This window comes from Amblyomma maculatum, chromosome 4 (assembly GCF_055883805.1).
Source record: "Amblyomma maculatum isolate TAMU_Amacu chromosome 4, ASM5588380v1, whole genome shotgun sequence".
Lineage (NCBI taxonomy): Eukaryota > Metazoa > Arthropoda > Arachnida > Ixodida > Ixodidae > Amblyomma > Amblyomma maculatum.
Window position 1 is genome coordinate 156,029,028 of NC_139347.1, and position 23,753 is coordinate 156,052,780.

The following is a 23,753-nucleotide window of genomic DNA, read 5'->3' on the forward strand; positions in this document are numbered from 1 at the left end:
CTCCTCAGCAGGCCGTTGTGATAGGCAAGATTCTCAGGAGCTTGCACAGTAATCGAGTTCAAAACCACCGCAGTCCTTTCAAAAGTGCTGCAAAAGGTTACGCATTCTTCACTTGCAAATCAGCGCAGTGACAAATAAATGGGCTCAGATAAGATTTGAACAACCTAAAAATCTGTGACAGATTTTCTCTTCTTGGGCTCCAAGATTACCTCGGAAGGAGACTGTAGCCATGAAATTAGGAGACGCCTGCTTCTGGGAAAGAGAGCAATGGTTGGCCTTGACCGCCTAGTAAAGAGCAGAGACATTAGTCTGCCAACCAAGATCCGTATAACTCGTGCTATGGTCTTTCCAGTTGTGATGTTTGGATGCGAGAGTTGGACTGTGAAAAAGGCTGACCGCCGAAGAATTGACGCGTTTGAATTGTGGTGCTGGCGAAGACTCTTGAGAGTTCCTTGGACTGCCAGAAGATCAAATCAGTCGATATTGTCGACCATAAACCCTGACTGCTCATTGGAGGGTCAAATTCTAAAGTTAAAGCTCAGCTACTTTGGTCATCTGATGAGAAGAGAGGAGTTGCTGGAGAAAGATTTGATGTTGGGAAAGGTTGAGGGTCGCTGGAGAAGGGGTAGGCAGCGAACGCGATGGTTAGATGGTATCCTCGAGGCACTGCAGATGAAGTTATGTGATGTTAGGAAGATAGTGAGAGACCGGAAAGCGTGGCGTGACATGGTCCATAGGGTCACGAAGAGTCGGACACGACTGAACGACTGAACTGAATATTTCTTGAAGCTAATGGAAACAATCTTCCACGCATTTATTTCAGTCCAATGAACTTTCATTTCAACAAACTTTTTCCTAAGGTCCCTTGAACTTTGTTCAAGTGAAACATCACTGTATGTGTACATATGCTGAGGCAGTCTAAATAAACAGTAACTGAATGTCAGCATGAACATGCACACATATGCACAGTGCAGTCAGCTATATTATGACACCATGTTTGTCACTGAGCTATTAAAACACAGGTTTACTCCATTTTGCCTCAACTAGAAATAGTAGGTACTACTGCAATAAAACAGCTAAGTATATCTCCTGTTTTAAAGCTCTGAAGAGGCCATGAAAAATTTTCTTTAGTGCAGACTATGAGCAAGATTCACCAACATGTCAGTCGCGCTAAAAACACAGCAAGAATGATATAACAACACCGAGCTGATATAACAACACCCATAACATACTATTACTTTCCCTACACTCCTAAAGAAAAGCTGTCTCAGAAAATGAATTCCTAGCAGCTCTAGGTCACATGCCATAAGTTGCCAAAAAACTCGATCCTATCATCTGTTTCAATTCTGACCCTTGTCAGCAATGTCAAACATTAATAAACGAAGAACTTCCATAGTTGAAATTCCCTTTTCAAAATATGCTGTTTCTCTGTGAAGCTTAAAGGTTCTTAGAAATTAAACAAAACAGAAGACTAAGTTCGAAAGCTCTAATCGCTTAATTCACAGCCAATTGTTAGCTTGACCCACATAACTTGCCACGCCTCCGTTAAAAAAAAAGAAAAAGAACACTGGGCCTGTACTAAAATAATACGTACTGACCTACTAAGGATATAAATATAACTATTACTGCGTTGAAGTCTGCGAATTGTTATAAATAAAATTATATATCACCCCCCCCCCCCCCCAATCTGTGCTTACTCTAAAGGAAAGCTTAAAAACCTAATTTTACGCGGAAAGTCGTTGCTTATGGACTGTTCCAATAAAGCGGTAACCGCATGAGGCGACAACCCCTAGCGATCCGTCGCGCGACGCCGCCGCCAACGCCTGTCGTTGTCGCTGGTGCATACCGCACGGAGCGACGGCGCTCAGCTACAGAAGCGCGTTTTCAGCGTTGCTCTGTTACCGCCGCCTCGTCATTCGGTCAAGGGGACTGCAATCACGCTATATCCCATTTTCAACACTAAACAGCATGAAGTACGATAAAACACTGATGAAATTTCTTGTAACGCATCGTATTTTAAAGGGTCACAGGGCAGCGGTGCGTTACTATACACTGCGATGCCGACTTGCATTGCAAGCAGCGACTTTCTCCTGCTCCTTTCGGAAATTAACAATATCAAGCCACGCTAACCTTTTTCTTTCTTTTATTACCCTTCCAAGCTTTTACTGAATTATCTCGATGCACTCATATATATACACGGATCAGACGAAGTGAGCGCGTGAAGGCACCAGGTTCTTCGCCCAAACCGGACTAGGAAAACTAACTTTACACGCAATAAAAAGAAAGCCAGAACGGAAGTTGAGCACCCTAAAGCCCTCTGCGATTGGCTGCCTCGCAAGCTGCTTCCGGGCGACACGTGAAATTTTCTAAAAACCCAGAAACCGAGCGACGGCGACGAGCGGCAATGCTTTGGCGGCCCTCAGCCCGTCGCGCGAAGGCGTCGCGCGACGGCGTCGCGCGGCATGTCGCCGCGAATTGTCACCTCATGCGGTTAGCGCTTTAACCTCGAATTACCGGCTCCATGTGCAAATAGCTCAACGAAGAAACGCTATAAATAAAACAGATAGGTAGCGAGCGATCGCACACATCTGATGGAATTTAAAAATGACAGGTTTTATACGTCTACATAGCTTTTACGCAGTACAAGGCCTCTCTCAATATTTGAAATTTGACGGTTATGGCTGCGAGGCCAAGCGGTTGTTTACCTTTGAAGAATTAGTAATAACTCCGCAAAAAAACGCCTTAAAGATCTGAACTATGTTGCAAAATGATCGGAAAGAGGCCGCGGACAATCGAGGATCACTTTTTAAAACTTAACTAGGTGATAAAAACGCTAAACAATGAAAAATATTCCTAGAGCATTGGTCGTGCAGTATGCAGCAAAGTAAAAAATGGGTAAACGCTTGTAATGTAAAAACTGGTCACTTCAGAAACACAAAATTTTCCGCGAGCATGCGCAAAGCGTTTATAAGAAAGGAATGAAAAAGTTTGTCAACTTACATTGAAGATTTCTGGCAGAAAGAACTATTTTCCACGCTCGACGTCGCCAAACAGCCAAACGCCGCCTCTCAGTCACGGGCGTTTTTTGCAGATCTTCGGTGCGCAATCACGTGACACATGAAGCTGCATCACGTGTTTTGTGGAGTTCGCTTTCTTTCTTTCTTTCTTTTTTTTCCAGTCGCGCTGCCACGCCGCGCTGCTCCATCACGTGTCTTGTGGAGTTCGCTTTCTTTTTTTTTTTTTCCAGTCGCGCTGTCGCGCCGCGCTGCTCAGACGAAAGGCAGGATTAGTGGAACGCCGAGCGAGCGTCAGTTCTGTGCGTTCGCTATCTTGTGCGTTCGTTCTTTTTCTTCCAGTGGTTTTGTGGGGTAGCTGGTATTCGAGGCGACGCAGAGACTCGGAGTGGCGAGCCCACTTCAGCGATCGTGTGTTTGCTTCCTTCATTGTAATGAAAACTTGAGTTCTTACCGTATGCGGAGCCGCACATATTGAGTGCCTGCGCATGAGTTATTTGCACGCACGCGCGCTCACACACATTCAGCTTTGCAGAGGCGAAAAAGAAATAGCTCTCAAGACTGAGAGCATCATACATTTGTTCTAAATAAACACGAAAAACTGATTGCTGATTTCGTTACTGTTACTCGGAGACAACTTTGCTCTGTGAATATTTTGTGAAACTTTAAACCCATCCTTTTTGCTGTATTGATGACATCACTGCGGTAATACAGTGAAATTGCGCTGTTATTCGGTGAACATATCTGTTTTCCTTTTCTTTCCTTTTTTTGCTTTTGCTGCTGTTCATCTCTGTAATGTCTGCAATGTTTATGCCTGTGTTTATGCCTGTAATGTGTTCCATGTAAACTAGCTTCCTGTTGAGCTGTCACCTGCTGATGTTTGCGAGGGTCCTCGGCACTCTTAAGCAGTGTGCAACGGCTTTCTCGCTGAGGTGCCCCCCCCCCGTCCTCTGGATTTGAAAACAAAAAATTGATTGATTGATTGATTGATTGAAGGGCGCGTAAATGAAGCCGTCACAGGTTTGATACCGCGCGCTGTCTACGTTGGCTAGCCTGCCCGCTTCTCCTTTCATACCTCCCGCACTTCTAGGGAAAAAGAAAAGAATGCGTTGTCGTGACGCTGGGGCTACGTCGACCCGGCCTTCACTTGGTAGCGTGCAGAGACTCGGGGTTGAAGAAGGACTGAATCTTCGAAGTTGGTAAAATATATACAAGCAGGTTTAATGGCACTTTGAGAAAACTTATTTACAAGATTATTTACACGAAAAAGAAGGGTACATCAGCAATATGGCAAGCGTTAAGAGTTCATAGCGAGAAGCGACTGGATGAGCCGTTTACCCAGGGCCCAGAGCGACATTTCGTGCTCTGCAACGTCCTTAAAAACCCCTATGTCCAGCCCCTCTCTGAAGTTGTTGACCAACCAAATCCAGGGCACGCCCCTCAGATATCGGCATCCAATCGAACACATCACTGCACTGATGGTCTGAAGCACTGACTGGCCCGGCATTGTTTCGTTGAGCCTGGTCACTTGTTGGCGGGAAAAGCTTGGGAACGGCGAGGAGGTACATTTCTATTCTTCAGCCAAGAATCGATAGGCAGCTGGTTCCGGCAAGTGGATTTACTTCTCAGAAACCCAAGTGCACGTGGGCGCCGCATACGCTCCCAGCATTGTCCGTTTTCGACAATTGCAAATCTTTCCTGCATTCCTGGGAAATCACTTAATGGCTGTATGCGTCATGCTCCTTTCTTGTCCTGCACGTCAGCGGACATGTCACTCTGTCGTCTCCTTTGGAAAGTAGACATTCCTCACTGGACGATAGGGCTTCTCGACTGGAAGGGTGGACAAAAGAAAGAAAGCACTTCCTGCATTTCCCGCAGGGGGACGTTTCTTTGTGTTTTTCCAGACGTTCTCTTGACAGGGTCAATTTGGCATTTGCAGGCCTCCACAAAGCAAAACAGGCTTACAAAACAGGATTCCTGGAAACAGGCTCACTTAGAGCCATTGGACCATCACCACATATCCACAACACTTATCCATGCCCACAGGCGAACAATAGAGCGCGCAAATGCGGATGCACGGTCGTAACAGCCTCCTCCCCCGCCAGAAGAGTCACGGAGGGCAGCAGTCGCCGCTGCTGCATGAAGAGACGACTTAATGGCCTGCACGTGAACGCTTGAAGCTAGCTGTTGCTTGTCGCGTTGTCTTGATTGTTGTAGGCCAAATTGCTCGAGCTGTCTGAAACTCAACCACATGTCTAAACAAGCACTCGGCTCCCGTCTGAAGAGACCAGGTCAAAATAAAACTGCCATTGTTGTTCGAGAAAAGCCCACTCTCAAGACGTTCAGGACCCACGTATGCCTAGAAAACCAAACGTGCTGCTTTACATAGTCACACATATACAAGCGCACGGAAAAAAAAAAAACCTGATTATCAATTTCGATACATGGTGAGGAACATCTCGGACCGCTTAGAAAGAGCGGCTAAGCGCGTCCGCATTCCCATTTAACTTCCCCTTTTTGTATCTTATTTCAAAATTGTACTGCTGTAAAATCAAGCTCCACCTAAGAAGGCGACTGTTTTTCGATGTCGCAGTTTGCAGCCAAGCCAGGGGACAATGGTCCGTCTCTACGGTGAATTTGGTCCCTCCAAGATAGCACTGCAATTTTTGAATGGCCCATACAATGCAAGCGCACTCTTTCTCTGACGCGCAATAAGCCCTCTCTCTAGAACTCAGTTTTCTGCTCAGGTAGAGCACAGGGTGCTCATTACCGTCGTCATCTCTCTGGCAGAGAACAGCACCTAGCCCTCGATCACTGGCATCACACTGGACCGTGAATTCTCGGTCATAGTCTGGAGCTCGCAATACCGGACGGCTAATCAGCACAGCCTTCAGGTTTACGAAGGAGGCTTCCTTTTGTTCGTCCCAGACTACATTTGTCGGTTCTGTCTTGCGGAGAGCGTCGGTCAGAGGGCTAGCCAAAGCTGAATAGTTAGGGATGTAGTGATTGTAGTACCCAGTCAGACCTAGGAATGCTCGAATTTCCGTCTTCGTGCTCGGCCGCGGATAGTCTGCTACCGCAGAAATCTTAATCTCGCTGGGTTTCCTGAAACCCTGACCTACATTGTGACCCAAGTAGTCCACGGTCGCCCTTGCCAGGCAACATTTCTCGGCCTTTACGGTTAGTCCAGCTTGACGCAAAAGGCTCAGTACAGCTCTTAGATGTACCATATGGTCCGCCCATGAGTCGGAAAAAACCGCAATGTCGTCTAAATAAGGCACCGCGAATGTTTCACACCCCTTTAAAACCCTATCCATGAGTCGGGAAAAACAAAATGGAGCATTTTTGAGCCCGAAACTCATCATTGTTGGCTGGTAGCTGCCCGTCGGAGTGACGAAAGCCGCGTATCTGCTGGCGCGTTCAGTGAGCGGTACTTGCCAGTATCCTCGAGTAAGGTCCAGCGTAGTCACATATGCCGCTCTACTGACCTGTTCTACTCTCTCCTCAATATTCGGAATAGGATACACTTGATCCCTGGTGAGAGAATTTAGCTTTCGGTAGTCTACCACAGGCCTAGGGTCTTTACCTGGAGCTTCTACTAAGATCATAGGCGAAGCATAATCGCTTTCCGAGGGTTTTATTACTCCTAATTCCAGCATGCGAGTTACTTCCCTATCCAGAATTTCTCTTTGCCTTGGAGAAAATCGGTAGCACATTGATCGCACTGGCACGTCTGAAGTCAGCTCAATATCGTGATCAGTCAAATCAGTTCCACCTGGCCTGTCCACGAAGCAGGCCTCAAACTCTGTTATTATCTCGCCCAGATCGGACAGCTGGGATTTCTTTAGTTCTCCTCTCTGCTCCGTCTTTTTGAGAAGCGCCTGAGCGTTGCTTCCTTTTCCGCTGAGGCAAATCAAGTTGTCCCCCATCTCCTCGGGAAGGTTTAACGTTAGATTTACCACGGCTTCCCTCTGCACATAAGGCTTCATAAGATTGCAATGATAAATGCGCACTTCTTTACGAATACCGGGAATTTTCACTGCGTAGTTAGTGTTAGAAAGCTTTGCAACGACTTCAGCCGGTCCTTCCCACTGTACTTCTAGCTTATTCTGCCTTGAACTTCTCAGCAACATCACCTGGTCCCCGATACAAAACGTCCTTTGACGGGCTGTCTTATCATAGTACACCTTGGAACGAGCCTGGGCTGACTTCATGCTGGCCTCAACGAGTTCCTTAGTGTTATGTAAGCGATTCAAGAGGTTCAGAATGAATTCTACTACTGTTGGGTCTTCTCCGCGCCCCTCCCAGGCTTCGCGCACCATTCGCAAAGGTGAGCGCAGTGACCTTCCGTACACCAACTCGGCTGGGCTAAATCCAGTGGATTCGTGCGGCACTGACCGCAAAGCGAAAAGCGCTGCAGGCAGGCAGGTATCCCATTCGCGCTTGTTTTCATAGCACAGTCCCCTCAGGACTCGTTTGAGAACAGAGTGCCATCTTTCTACGCTGTTGCTCTGCGGATGATGGATCGAGCTATGCACTACCTTAATGCCGCATCGCTCGAGAAACGAGGTGGTGAGGACACTCGTGAAAACGCTACCCTGATCACTTTGGACCTCGGAAGGGAATCCAACTCGTGCAAACACTGACAGCAGCGAATCCACTACACTCTCGGACGTCACCTCGCGCAGCGGAACAGCCTCTGGAAACTTTGTGGCTGGGCATAACATAGTGAGGATATAACGGTACCCTGACTCTGTCACAGGAAGTGGCCCAACTACATCTATTACTAACCGGTGAAACGGCTCGGTAATGATTGGTACTAACACCATCGGAGCTTTCCACTTATCTTGCGCCTTTCCAACCCGCTGGCACGTGTCGCATGACCGTACAAAATTTTCCGTGTCCTTAAAACATCCAGGCCAATAGTATTCTTGCAACAGCCTCTGCTTTGTTTTCTTTATTCCAAGGTGACATGACCACGAGCTGCCATGGGAAAGTCGCAGTAAGTCTCCGCGGTACTTTTGGGGAACGACTAATTGGTCCCGCTCTACTCCGCGCTTATCCTTGAATAAGCGATACAGCACTCCCTTTCTCATCTCGAAAGAAATATTGTTTGCTGTCTTAGTGGCGCGGTGGCGCTCCCTTATCTCCTGTATCTTGGGATCATTGGCTTGCTCTATAGCTAAGTCCTCTCGGGTTCCACTTAAAAGTCTCGTGAGATTACTAGACACTGGCGGCAAGAGGTTACTCTCAAGAACGTCCTCATTCCGCGTCTCATCAAGCTCACTTTCAAGTTGACATATCTGAGATGCCTCGCTCTCAAAGCTTTCTGACCTGCTATCTTCCGCGTTTACCACTGTTTTAACTGCCGTTTCCTCCGCTGTGGATTTTTCTGGAATGAGCAGTGTAGCTAGTTCTCGCGCCTTTGAACGTGTTAAGGCTTGCACAACTCTGTCTCCGAAAAGGATGCCCCTCTTTCGCAGCAGCATGTCCGATTTGTTGGAGAACAAATACGGATAGCACTTAGGAAGCTTTCCTGAAACGGCAGCCTCGGTTGTTAATTCGCCGAAAGGGCCCTCGATGACCACGTTCGCGATCGGCAAGCACACACTCTGTTCCTCAACTACCTGTCGGATCCATGCACACTGTCCTGTATAGTCGGAAGGCGATACATACGCCGGATGGACAACATCCATCGTTGCGGCCGAATCGCGCAGTACCTTGCAAGGCTTCCCGTTGACTACTAGGTCAAGCAGGTAGGGTTCTAAAAGCTGCATATTTTCATCGCAGTCCCTGACATACGAGAAAGATATCTTTTCTTTCCGGCAGTTGACGGCAATGTGACCCTGCTCATTACACCTAAAGCATGTGAGCGGCTTCCTAGCCTCAAGCTTATTCTTTGTGTTCTGCACGTTGGTCACTTCCCCACTTTTCTCACTGCCGTCCTTTCTAGGGAATTTGCCTGAAGAAACCTTCATTTCTTCGTTTCCAACTCTAGCAAAGTGCCTTTCCTGACGGTTTTTCACACTGAACTTGGGATTGCGGGGCCTATCCACTGCTGGGTTGCTGAATTGTCGACGCGAAGCATACTCCTCAATAAGTTCGGCAGCTTCAGTTGCCGACTTAATTTCGCCTCGGTCCTGTAACCAATTTCTTTCTTTTTCTGGGAGGCAGTTATAAAACTGCTCCAAAAGAATTCGCTCGACTACAGCGTCCCTATCACTGTAGGAATCAGTGCTCTTTAGCCACTCGCCCAAATTAACTCTTAAATTGTACAGGAATTCAGGGTAACTCTCGTCCCTGGACTTCGTAGCGTTCCGAAAACGTTGTCTGAACGCCTCGGCGCTAAGCCTATACTTTCTCAGAAGGCAAGCTTTGACCTTCTCGTAGTTGTCCGCGTCCTCCTTGCTTAGCCGCGCGACAACCTCCGCTGCCTCGCAGGGCAGAACCGTCAATAATCTCTGAGACCAAGTGTCTCGCTGGAAGGACAGTTTTTCGCAGGTTCGCTCAAAGTTAGCCAGATACAGACCGATATCCCCTGATATCACATATGGCTGCATGTACTTTGACATCTTGAAATCTGCCTCCTTGTTGAGAAGAGGCACCGCTAGCTGGGGACAATTGCCCGACCTCTTGCTCAACTCTAGTTCTAATTTCCGGAGCTCAATTTCTAGCTCCAGCCTTTTTGCTTCTCTTTCAATTTCACGCTTCTTTTCCTCTTTTTCCCTCTCAAGTTCACGCTTCTTTTCCTCTTTTTCCCTCTCAAGTTCACGCTCACGCCTCTTTTCCTCGTTTTCCCGCTCTTTCTGCTGTCTGAGCTGCTCCTCCTTTTTTTGTCCGATGAGGTTCCATGCTTCACTGAGCTCCTCATCATCTGTTCCCAAATCAGTGATTGCCTTTATAATCAAGGGTTTTCGTGCCAAACCACTTGTATTAATTCCCAATTCCTCACACAATAGCAACAGTTCCGGTTTCTGCAGCTTTTGTAGGTCCATGATCGCTCCGGGTGTCGGCTACTTCCAAAACAACAGTGCAAACTACCAAACCTAAAGGCGTTTCAACACTTTTTACCAGTTCTAAAATCTAACCCTGTTCTAGAACCTGGTCCACATCAGAAGAAAAGCCAAGCACTCACCCACACATGCGATCGATGTTCCGAGCTGCTCTCTTGTTGGCCGATTGTTGCGCCTGCTTGTTGCTTGAGATGCCACCTCCGATCACCAGATGTAGTGGCTTGTAGATTCAGATCCCACCTCGAATCACCAGATGTTGTAGCTTGTAGATCCAGATCCCAACGCTGGTCACCAGTTGTGACGCTGGGGCTACGTCGACCCGGCCTTCACTTGGTAGCGTGCAGAGACTCGGGGTTGAAGAAGGACTGAATCTTCGAAGTTGGTAAAATATATACAAGCAGGTTTAATGGCACTTTGAGAAAACTTATTTACAAGATTATTTACACGAAAAAGAAGGGTACATCAGCAATATGGCAAGCGTTAAGAGTTCATAGCGAGAAGCGACTGGATGAGCCGTTTACCCAGGGCCCAGAGCGACATTTCGTGCTCTGCAACTTCCTAAAAACCCCTATGTCCAGCCCCTCTCTGAAGATGTTGACCAACCAAATCCAGGGCACGCCCCTCAGATATCGGCATCCAATCGAACACATCACTGCACTGATGGTCTGAAGCACTGACTGGCCCGGCATTGTTTCGTTGAGCCTGGTCACTTGTTGGCGGGAAAAGCTTGGGAACGGCGAGGAGGTACATTTCTATTCTTCAGCCAAGAATCGATAGGCAGCTGGTTCCGGCAAGTGGATTTACTTCTCAGAAACCCAAGTGCACGTGGGCGCCGCATACGCTCCCAGCATTGTCCGTTTTCGACAATTGCAAATCTTTCCTGCATTCCTGGGAAATCACTTAATGGCTGTATGCGTCATGCTCCTTTCTTGTCCTGCACGTCAGCGGACATGTCACTCTGCCGTCTCCTTTGGAAAGTAGACATTCCTCACTGGACGATAGGGCTTCTCGACTGGAAGGGTGGACAAAAGAAAGAAAGCACTTCCTGCATTTCCCGCAGGGGGACGTTTCTTTGTGTTTTTCCAGACGTTCTCTTGACAGGGTCAATTTGGCATTTGCAAGCCTCCACAAAGCAAAACAGGCTTACAAAACAGGATTCCTGGAAACAGGCTCACTTAGAGCCATTGGACCATCACCACATATCCACAACACTTATCCATGCCCACAGGCGAACAATAGAGCGCGCAAATGCGGATGCACGGTCGTAACAGCGTGCGTGCGTGCGCACTGCTGTGTGCTTTGCTCGCAGGGCGGCTAAACGCCCCCCTCCTCCAGCTCGAAGCCGCGCTCTGATGGCCAAGCGCCTCCTTGCATCCTTCCCGCGCATTGGATTTGAAGGACAGCTTCCAGCCAACCTCTCGATAGGGTGGTTGCGACTAGAACTAGCATAACGTTCCCAATGGATCACAGCGGAAGGATGAATATGTTCAGCTACAGCTGGTCGATATTCCGTGGTTCGGGTCAAGTGCGTGTTAATTGTGCCGTAAGGGCGCTTAATTGATTTACAGAGGTCGGTTACTATATACTAGAGGTCGGTTACTAGTTACTATATCAGCGCGCAGGTTGCGCGCTGATATAGTTCACGAGGCTGCATGAACGCCATGCGAAGGCTGCGAGCGAATATGCGTGTTTCTGCTGGCGCATTCTGTGCCGTTATGTGTGTTAGTTCGCCGCCCCCCCCCTCCCCAGCCGCCGCGTCTTCTCTCCCCCCCCCTCTTTTCTTACCATTAGCGCGCTTCCTTACCCTACCCTTGCCCTAAGCTCGCACCTCACCCAGACACCACCTCCAGCAAAAACATAAACAAAAGCAGAACCTGTAGAGCGCTCGCTCGATTGAGGCACATGTCCAAAGGCTGCTGGGTGGTGTCGGATAACCTCCGCGAGCGAAACATACGATGCGCGCGGTCAGGAACAGATGGGCTAAGATATGGCCGCTGCCTTGACGGGAGCGGCGGCGCAGAAGTGAATAAGAGAATAAGACAATCGCTAACATACTGAGCGCGGCGAGAGAAAATGTTGGCGGCGGGCGCCGATTTGTTTTCATAAGTGGTGGACAGGAGCGTATGCTATGCACAGCGGGGTGGCTCGGATGCGTCTGGGAGCACACTTCTAAACACGATCGGGTCGATAAAGAAAAAAAAATACAAATTCATTTTTTTTTCGGATGAAAATTTGGTCCTTGCCAGGGAAATGCACCCTCCATTTTCCAGTAATTTCGGCGCGTGAGAAGGAAAGCGGAGAAGAGGGGGGGGGGGGGGGCTCGTTCGGTAGCTTACTGTACATGTGCATATACCCAATCATTGTGTGTATGGCAATATATAATTCTAAAGTTTCGCCCATATAGCTTCTGAGGGATGAGCTACGTGGATCCGAGAGTCCAGGGCGTGCGTCTCAGCATCGCGTGATGTAACCCGACAACACCCACAGCGCGCATTCTCCACTGTAAAGTCGGCGGCGCGGTGCGTTTACCTTCCATTTGTGATGTTTTTGTATTTAATTGTGCGAGCGAGCTTGATAAAAGGATTCAGTGCGTCCTCAACAAGAGCGGACGCTTGACTAAGAAATGCGCGATGAAGAAAGAGCGAAATTGTAACCAGTTAAATTTTCAAATTATAACCTTATAAGTTTTATCTATAATTCATGCAAATTGATCGTATGAATTTTCCATTTCCATTTCTTTTTTAACAGATGCTATTCATAATAAAAAATGTAATTCAAATATGAGTTGCAATGAATAGCATTCACTCGGTCAGTTAATACTATATACTTTCGATCTGAACATTTTTTCTGACATGCTAAATTGCTTCAATATATTTTAATAGCTGTGTATGAGTGGTATAACCAGAAATAATTTTCGAGGGCGTTATACGGCATCGATAAAAAAAAATGCAAAAAAGGCCGAAAGAAGGAGTTCAAAAGCTTTCGGAAGGGTTTCTGACATCGAAACAGAGCCCTGGCTACGCCCCTGCTGTATATTGATAGGAGTATATACAGAGAAGTATATTCACCTAACAACTTGCTATGTACAAACTTTATATGAACTGATTTAAATACACAAAAGTAACAGTGTATGAACTTCGTATTTACACATGCTCATACAGATTAAAAGTACGTACAATATTGATAGAGTCAATAAGGTGTTAATACAGATTCTAAAGACTGTTCACGACCATTTTTGTAAGGGTAGACATAATTTCCCAGTAAGGGTAAAATGTTGCTCTACAATGCGTTACTACAAATTCATATTCAATACTGCAGCTTGGTTTGGGGAACAACAGGGGTAACAAATCTACATAGATTGCCTTTACTGCAAAAAAAGCTGTCCGCTCTATAGCGAATGTGCCATATCTTTTCCCCACAGGACATATATTTATAAAGTACGATATCCTTCCGATCATTGCCTTATACTTTTACAGGTATATATTATGCTATAAATACGATTCACAGCAACGTGATAGTCCATTTACTGTACTTAGACAACTCAAAGAAAACATCAGCTTCTGTAAGACGAGACACAGATGACTTGGATCACACCAACACCCAGAACTTACTCTATGAATCAGTCTTTAAGTTACAACCTTCCCGTCTTCTTAAACAAATTGAGCCACGATAATTTTGAGATTACCAGCAATTCAAAACACAAAATCCGTGATTACTGCCGGGATAATTTCCGTATGTGAAAGAAGCAGACATATAAATTTCTTGTTTATTGTTCTCTGAGACCTGCACTGGTGTATATTCTAGTTGCTTTCGCTACATCTGCTTTTTCTTTTTGTGTTGTTTCTTGCAAGTGTGCTCGCGCTTAGCGTAAGTGTAACACTGCATGACCTACCAATGATGGTATGAAATGATGTGAAAGCTATCTTCCTTCTGTACTGTCACGGTCTCAAGGAGTCGGCACCCTTAGTCAAGCTGTCACCACAGCTTTTAGTCCCGACTCCTTTTTTGTAAGAAAGGAAATAAACATGAACTTGACTCGACCAATCAATTTCCTTAACATCAATGCTGCGCAGGTTTGTAGAGAAAATGCTAACCATACGGCTTTTTTGGTGGTTTGGTCAGCAGAGTTGATATCACCCCACTAAAATCGAATTTCGTCCATACACGGGTACAGAGTACAGGTTGACGGTCTTGAAATCAGCAGTTCTGTTATCTACCCGCAGCAGCAATGTGCGCACCATATTAGCAATGGAAGTTGATAAGGCATACAACAGCAGTCATGCTGACATCCTGAATGCCATTGACATGCTTCATCTCCCTCCGAGAGTACGTAGTTTTGTCGAATCATTTTCGGAAAAGGAAATTTGCAATAGCCTCAGTGATGACGCAGTTGGTTCATTTGTTTCGCTACGCGGCGTGCTCTAGGTATCATTATGGTCTGTGACATTGTTTAAGCCCTTCATACTTCATAGAGACAGCCGTGTCCCACCTGGATGGTTTTAGAAAAAAACGTGGTTGCCAAAATCTGACGTCAACTGGAACGTCCAATACTATTTGTGAAATGTATGAATAGATAGCCAACTATAACCTAGTTTATATTTGTCACACAAGTTGGCATAGGCAGTCCAATAAGCGCTCAAACGTGCTGGTTTTGTTTTAGGTCTTGAGGTTCTCGGTGGTTTTCGGACTTCAGCATGATCCTTCCCAAATGGTTGGTAAGACTTATTTTTCATTCCCCGTGCTTCTGTATGTGTCTACATTGTGTCATTACAAGTAAGTTTGTTTGCATACAGCGAAGCATGAATTATATATGAAAACTTGATATTGCAAGTGTTATTGTTTGCTTCACGTTTATTCCACAGTACCTGCAGTTGTTAATTTGATTTTTTTTCTTAGTTAAGAAAACCTTTACTGCTTAAGATGCTTCATAAGTATTCTTCAGCCTCCCGGATGGCCGCGGTACTGAATCTTTCATTGATTCCTCAAGCAACAAATTCAGTGTGTCGTCCTCATCAGACCTCGTGCCGATCGAAACATCACAAAGTGAGAGCATTGACGAGCCAGCGCCTAAAATCCGTACAATATGTCGAAAAAAGATAAAGCAAGGGAAGAAAGGGCTCGATAAAGGCATCAATAATGATCCTACATCGGATAAAAATGCAGAACTTCAATGAATGGGGTGGATTTCAGGATTGCCGGCCGCCATTCCTGATGCTAATAACGAAAAGCCCCCGACGTTTTCTGTAAACTTGAATCCGCAAAGCAAAGCGTGTGATGTATTCACCCTGTAGTTTCATGAAGACGTGTGGCAGATGAGAGTTGAAGAGACGAATTATTATGCAAGCCAACAAGGGAAGAGGGGTTGGGAGCCAATAACAGTGCACGAGCTGAAAGCATACATAGGCATGCTCATTCTGATTATTATTAATCCGTTCAAACAAGTTTATTTATACTGGAGTTCCGATAGTTTCTTCAACGTGCCAGAAATTTCCAGCGTCATGTCGTTTAGACGGTTTCAGCAAATGAACTGTTTGCACCAGAACGACAACTCGAAGCTTCCCTCTAAGACCGCGCAAAGCTAAGACCGATGCTACAAGGTGAGGCCTCTGATGAATATGCTGAACAGGACGTTCCAGGAAGAGTACAAGCCCTCCTCGCTCTTGCAGCTGAGAAAAAAGTCTATGATTTTTTTTAAAGGCAGATATTCAATGAAGCAGTATATGCCAATGAAGCCGAAGATCAAGCGTGGCTAAAAACTGTGGAGCCTTGCCGATAGTGAAACGAGGCACTTGTGCAAATTTGATCTGTACACAGGACGCACAGAAAATCGACCAGGTGACTTACGACTTGGTGAACATGTCCTTTCTTTGGTCGAGGATATCTATTGTCGAAGAAGGTTCGCAGGTATTCTTCGACAACTTTTTCTCCTCCTCAAAGCTACTTCTGCGTCTGAGAAAGCGAGGAGTATTTGTGGCACTTTCAGGCCCTACGAAAGGACCTGCCACCTGAAGTAAAAGTGGACAACGAACTCCTCCATGGGTCCTTCATCTACAGGTACAAGGCGCCATTCTCCATATATCAATGGCGGGAGACTAAAAACGTCCACATAATGTCCAACTATCACGACCCCACAGAAGAGAGCTCAGTAGAGCGAAAGCTACCTTGTGGCGAAAACATTGAGCTCCCCTGCCCCAAACCATTGAAAGACTACGATCGTTGGATGGACGGTGTTGAGCGTTTCGATCAAAAACGTAATGCCTATCCAGTAGACTGAATATTAAAAAATGGATGGCACAGAATATTTTACTTCCTCCTTGATGCTGCAATTTTAAATGCTTTCATAGAGTACATAGTTTTTCTGTTCTTCAAGCTTATTCTCGGGCGGCTGCTAATAAATTGGCAAATCATTCGTGCTCGAAGGAAATCGCGCGGAGACTTCCAGCGAATAAATGGTCGAAACAGTGGCACCTTGATGTGTGGAGTCCCAGATGCAGTCCTATTTCAAGGAAAGGATCTCTTCTCAAAAGCCTCTGAAACAAGGAGGAGGTGCCGATGGTGCTCCACAAAGCGCTCTGAGGTGCTCACAAAGTTCTGTGCGGGTTGCAAAGTGCCAATATGTGTCCAGTGTTTCTCGCCTTTCATTTCAGGCAAATTGACAATTTTTGAACGAAACCTTCCACCAAATTACAGCATCTCATGCTCAGTGGGACAGGCGTTCTCCCACCCGGCTTTATACCACTATCAGTACAGGGGGACATACGCTGTCTCACCTTCTGTGCTTTACTACAATCCAGTGGAACCTGCAAGTTGCTTCAAACAACTTTTCTTGAGTTCAATAAACACGTATTTGTTTTTAAACACAACATTTCTTTTGCAGTCTGCTTGTGCTCCATGAAGATTACTTTCATCTCACTAGCATGGCGCTTACATGGCATCCCTGAAGTCGTTTTTGCAATACGCTGATGATATTGCCGCGAACTATTTAAATCTTTATTTGTTCTTATTTGACAGCCGCTGGCATGCGGCGTTATTATTGTGATTCTAGCGCGCTTATCGATTATGTATTCCGTGTTTGTTCATGCTGGTTGTCATGAGACGACGCTTTATCATTTTATCTGTCGCGAAAGGTTTGTCGGGACGTACCTAGACGATTCCAGCCGCTCGCGTGTGTTTCTATAATGTTCCAGGTTATGCTAGCACCGTTTGCTCCCTTCTTTTCCTCGTTTCCTTTTCTCACCACCTTTAAACTAAGTGCTGGTAACTGTAACGGGCCTTCTTTGTTCGACGACCGCCGAGCACGATTGTTACTATCGCCGCAGCCGAATCGCTTAGTGCACAAGTCAGCCCATTAAAGAGTTCATTTCAGTGTTTCTATTCTTGTATGTGTTCACTTATGATTACGACCTGTCACCACCACGTGACAATAACATGGTATGAAGCACTCACCAAGATCTGCTCACTAAGGAGGCAGCCTTTCAATCAGCATTAGATATCGCCTCTGATTACGGTTCCTCCATTGGCATTCAGATTTACTTGTGTAAAACTACATACAGGTCTGTCGCCAGCCACAGGAGACGCCGTAATCTTACTGCAAAGCCAATTCGTCTCTGTCTATCTGGCACCCTACTACAAGAAAGTACGAGCGTAAAAATTCTGGGCTTAACGATTCACCAGTCGGAATCAGCGACTGCTTGGCTTCCTCAGGCAAAAAAGAAAGCAATTTCGACTATTAGTTTGACTAGAAAAATGACTCCTAAAACTGGTGGCTCTGGCTCATCTGCTGCACGCAAGTTGGTGAGGGCGGTTCCTTGAAACTGTGAACCGAGAAGCTACGAGGGCCATTACTTTCCTTGTACGAATCACACCGTTCGTAGCGTTACAAGAGAATGCGCCGCTCAACACCATCGCTGGTCTGGTGCAGCAGCTCCGTGATGCTCGCAGACTTAAGTTTATTCTATCAGATTCCACGCAAGAACACAGTCCGTACGCAACTTCTGATATTATTCTTAAGCCACTTCCGCCAGTTCTCTCTCCCTAGAAGCTTGTACAGTTAGGCGACAACAAGCCAACTGATAACAGCAGACCAACTTCTGCAAAGTCGGTATCACCGCTTCGCCAGAGATTTGAAGAGCACGCGGATCACCTCCCTTAAGGATCCATTGTAGTGTACGTGGATGCAAGTATACAAGGCTGTAAATCAAAAATAACAATATACTGTCTGTGGAGACAGCCTGAATCAGGCCTTAACCTTTCAACGTTCGGAACCACCGACATATTTCTGCGCTGAGCTCGTGGCAGTTCAGGAGGCATGCTGCTCTGTGGCCACCAATAATTGTCTCCCTACGGCCCACATTGTCATCCGCATTGACGCAATTCATGCGGTACGTTTGCTACGACTTGTCAGCAGTTGCCACAAAATATGTCTAGACATCCACCAGCTTCCGGCGCGCATCCCAAAGTAGGTGCGTATTGAGTGGGCCCCAAGGGAACTTTGACTATGTCTAGTAGCTTACCGGTATTGCTCAAGAGAGAGTATACAACAGCTGCACGTTACCTGTGCTCGCCTATTGGTCTTACTCGTGGAGGCTAACGAAAAGGGTTCGACTTAAGCAGAGGACAACACAGAGGGCTATAGAACGAAAAACAGTATGTGTAACGTTAAGGGAGAGGAAGTGTGAAGAGTGGGTCAGAGAGATAAGTCGAGGTAATCACATAGCCGTGAAAGGAAAAAGAAATGGCATACAGTGCGCAGAGAGGACAACCGATGGATGATTAAAGTAACAAAGTGCATTCCAAGGAAAAAAATGCGTAGCAGGGGGCGGCAGAAAATAAGTGGCGGATGAGGTTACGTTCGCAACGGTCGAGTGGATTATGCTATCACAGAAGAGGGTAGATAGGAGGAGCATGAGAGAGGCTTTACCCCTGCAGTAGGTATAGTCCGGTTGATGAGGATGATGATGTACTGTATCCTACATATGTCGTTTAACTGTTGCAGCGGAAGCAAAACTGAGGCAGCAATTTAGTCAAGCGACTTCGCACGATGATTTTTCAGGTGTTTGACGGGTAACAGGGGGTACCTGCTCGTACTAGGTGTTACGTGCTGTCGGTCGGTTCTGAAAGCAGTAGAGCGACCAGTCGTCACCAGTGGCTAGACGCAAGGGCATTGCAAAGACCCGAGAGAAGCTGGTCGAGGCACCTTCGCGACATGGCTGTGAGCAGAGATACACGCTTGGCAAGTAGAACTATGGAGCTATTTGGCGCCTGGACACTCGACGTAAATTTTGGATAGCCTGACGAACGAGCGCGCCCGACATCCGAGCCAAGTATAAGCAGCTCCCCTTCGCGGCGCATTGACTGATGGCAGGGGTGCTCTTGTGCCTGGTCAAACTGCATGGATTCAGCTAACCCGAATGTCAAGCTTCATCTAAAATCCCCTCAACAACACCGGTGCTGCTCCGCAAGCCAGGGCCGTATTGCAAGCATCAGCGCGCTCGATCCTTGGACCTATCAGGAGGATATCACGTCGCGATCACCCGACGTATTTCGCGGACTCCAGTTCATTTATTTCACTGCTTTATCGACGTCTTGAATATTTTCCTATTGCACACCACCATATATCAATGCGATGAGGTGTAGCCCAGAAGCCATTGACTGATTCAATACAGTTTATGATATCTATAATTTACAGGGGCTGTAATACAGTACGAAAATGTTTTGTGGGACTCTAACTATTGCCTCTTGTACCGACCACTTAAACATGAATCTGCAAGTCTGAAAGTAAGATATGTCAAGAGTGCTTTATAAGACATTGATGCCTGACGTGCGAGCCGAATTGCCTAAAGGTAAGCACGATCACTTTACCCAAGGATTATAACCAATAAAACGTACTCTTTGAGCCACCAAAACGTTTCCTGTTATTAAGACAAAATATATAGGGCTAACATTGGGCTCTGGCTCGCGAAACCGCGATGGACTGACCCATGGCTTGCGGCTGTCTAATTACTCTAATTAAATTCTAACTAAAACTTCAAAACGTAACATAGAATGTATTAGTTAATCGTCATATCCAGAAAATGTAAAGCCTATTGGGGGAATGCGTGAGCGTCACATTAGATAATTACACTCAATTTCTTAGCAACAAATTAGAAAATATAATTTCAATTGTCGTCCCACAGCTGTGTATGTCACAGGGATTTTGGCACCAAAAATACCTGAGGACGACCTGCTTTTTGACATTGTTGGGAACTTGCTCTTTTGTAGGGCAGATTCTTTTTGCAAGTGATGTTTGACAGTGAGTTGTAGTGAATGAACATCCCATTAGTTTCTATTTATTTTACGTTCTACAGCGGCGAGCTCACCCGAACTGCAAACAATCAATGTCTGCAACTATCTTGACTTTCCGCATAGCGCATGCCCAGCCCCCCCCCCCCCCTTTCTGTTCTCGACATAGCGTATGCCCCTGAGATCCTGAACTATCCGTAGGGATTGCACGGTAACCGAAGGGGAGGAGCTGGACGTTGCTCTAACGGTCGTAGCCGGGTATCGAAGCAACACGTCCCTTACCATTCTTACAGATTCGAAAGAAGCGTGCCGTAACTACAGGAACGGCCGCATAGGTCGCGCCGCGCTCAGGCTCCTTCAGAGCGCCACCCCATCAAAAGTCACACACAACATCTACTGAGTGCCAGGACACACCGACATAGCGGGGAACGAACACGCCGACGAGGTAGCTCGAGGGTACACGAGCTGAGCTTCCTCCCAATCGGACGATCTACCTGAGCGAGTCGGCCCTACGTACTTAGACATTCTGAACTACTATAAGGGGGTACGGTTCCGCTATACGCCGCCTTATCGGGATCTAAAACAACACGAGGCAGTGTACTGGCGAAGACTGCAGACCTAACCTGCATATCCTAATCACGATTTCAGTTCAGTTCAGTCGTTCAGTCGTGTCCGACTCTTCGTGACCCTATGGACCATGTCATGCCACGCTTTCCGGTCTCTCACTATCTTCCTAACATCACATAACTTCATCTGAAGTGCCTCGAGGATGCCATCTAACCATCGCGTTCGCTGCCTACCACTTCTCCGGCGACCCTCAACCTTTCCCAACATCAAATCTTTCTCCAGCGACTCCTCTCTTCTCATCAGATGACCAAAGCACGATTTACCCGTCGCAATATTGGGACACCTGCCCATGGTGTGGTAGCAAACCTTCGTTATACCACTTCACGTGGCAATGAAAAAATAACGATAGCTTTCGTAAAGACCCGAGTGCGGAACAGTGGGAGAACACACTCTCCAGCGGCGATCTGGACTGCCAACTAGGTCTTATCCAGCACGCCCAGCGAGCAGCGAAGTTCAGCGGAGTCCTGGAATAGGGGCACCGACCCTGTGAGAAGACGGAAGATGGACCTCTTCTGCTAATAACACAATACCTTCCTAGAAAAATTAACGTATTTCCTATCCTATCCTATCCTATACGTAGCATCACAGGACCCCTCATGCTTATCCCTGATATCTTTTGTTTGTTTGGATACACTCCTTCCCTGCATAGTGTTCCGTTTGCACGTTTGAGACCACGTATTCTTTTCTGCTGTAAAATTAGTAGAAATGCCTTTACTCATTCGCCGTGATCAATTATTTTGACAATTTCGGCAACCCTGTGCTGATGCACGTATTCGAATGTTAGATGGTATTATCATTGCCGCTTGTAGGAATTATACGCTATATGCAGCTGAACGGTAGGTAGTTCCCATACTCATCCACGTCTTAGGATAAATGTTGCTACTTAACGTAGGTTGCTACGCATGTTCAAGAAGTATCGAACGAAAACTGAAATATAAAATACCTAACCCTCTTGCGAAATAATTAACAAATCCTAAATCGATAGTCATTCGGGTTAAAGTAGAAATAACATTGTGAACACTGCAGTGCCGTCGCAGTGTGGAAGGAAGTGTAAGAAAACAAAACGTATACAGCAACTTACGATTCGCTGTCTGCATCGCTACGGTTCCGGATGGCGTAGTACGTAGGATTGCTATAATTTGAATAATTTCCCATATTTTCCAGGCGGCTCTCAAGAAATTGTGGAGCTGGGTCTGTGAAATCCACCTTCATTCCGGTGACTGCGATAAATGAATGACAAAATTTTGGGTATCTTTGTTTTTTATACATACTGCTAACCTTCTTGAGGAGGTTGTTGCAGGTTTGGGGTATAAACTGAAAGCACAAAATGACAAATGTTGACACTCCACACTTGCTAACCTTTTACACAATTCTGTATGGCAGTGTGGAACAAGAAATGCAAAAGAAGAGAAGGATATGATACAATACAATACAACATGATACAATGTAATACAATACAATATGGTACAATTCAATAGGCACATGTTTCACAATATTTGCACAGTGATCGGGCTAAACATATATAGGGTTCTCAAGAAACAGTTGCCAGCAGTGAACTGAAACTTTCCATTGATGAGCAATTAACCACTTCATCGGCTAAATCATTCCGTTCGCGGACCGCCAGGGGAAAGAAAGAGAACATGAGCGTATCGCTGTAAGCGGGATACTCGATACTGTAACGTTTCAAATCTTGAAAACAAAATGGGATTCAAATGATTACTATCAGTAAAAAATAAACACATTCGACCTGTTTATTCTTGAATATTCCACGTAGGCCTAACGGAAGCACGCACCGCAACATAAATAAAGCGGACGCTTCACCTACTATGCACAACGGAAATAGGGCGGAGTACTTAAAACACGGAAATTATGAGCAGTGTTTCCTTGTTGAGACCTGTAAGTTACTTCACGAAGGCAAACAATTGGCGATATATTAGTTGGACGTGCACCTTTCCAGAGTTTTACAAATAACTCAGGAGTGTTCACTGGCCACTCAACAACAACGAGGGAAAGTGGAGAACAGTTGTGATACGTATGCTAACCCTGCCATGCATCTCTCCTGTTTGGCTTTGTATGAAAGAAAATCCCGCATAGGATGCTTTATCACTGAATTTTCACAGAATTTGTTCCGTGCCTATCTGCAATGTGTTTATGGCTCTCGATTTGTGTAAACGCTTATGAGTCTCAGCACTAAGTAAGTAGGTCACCGCTTCCGCTTCCATGAAGCGTCTGAAAACTGTTTGATTTATTTAATTTTAAAATGTTTCCGCATTGGTGTATTTTCGCTGATAAAGATAATAGTGATGACTCATCCCCCAGTCTTAATGTTTTTCACACTGGCAGATACTGAAAAAATTGGACCGACATTAATCCCAACTTGTGCTGCTGATCATCGCGTCGTCGCCCAAGCATCTGGCGTGATATTCTTCCCGTCTTACGCTGTGTGTGCAGCGAGAAACCAGACTTGCCTGTAGTCCCTGGTTCTAACTAAGGATATAAAGAGATTCGTCGTAAACAGCAGACTTTGCTTGCGTAGAAATACCGCTGTTGACAAATGCAGAAAGTGTGAAGTCTGCTTTTTATCAGCATTACACAAGTTTTGTGGGCGTTATTGAATGATTACTTCAATATTGCAAAATATACTTCCACATTATTGAGGCAAAGCATTCACATTCTCCGCCGACCACCTTTAAAAAATACGAAGGTATTTCGGCTGCTCGAAACACCTGTCTACATATGCCTTATTCACAATTAATGATTGGAATGGTGTCTTGGACGTAGGACGTCAAAATGTGGTCTCTTTTCGGTACCACCTTCG

At 46.0% G+C, this 23,753-nt stretch overlaps 1 protein-coding gene across 3 annotated transcripts in view; it reads right to left on the reverse strand.

The window, feature by feature from the left end:
• Nucleotides 1-23,753, reverse strand: part of LOC146193338 (uncharacterized) — a 127,915-nt gene that overhangs the window by 31,572 nt on the left and 72,590 nt on the right. For all 3 annotated transcript variants that reach the window (XM_084602691.1, XM_084602690.1, XM_084602689.1), the window contains one exon: nt 22,017-22,155. In XM_084602691.1, coding sequence (XP_084458817.1) covers nt 22,017-22,155 — 139 coding nt within the window. The remainder of the gene's footprint in view (nt 1-22,016; nt 22,156-23,753) is intronic.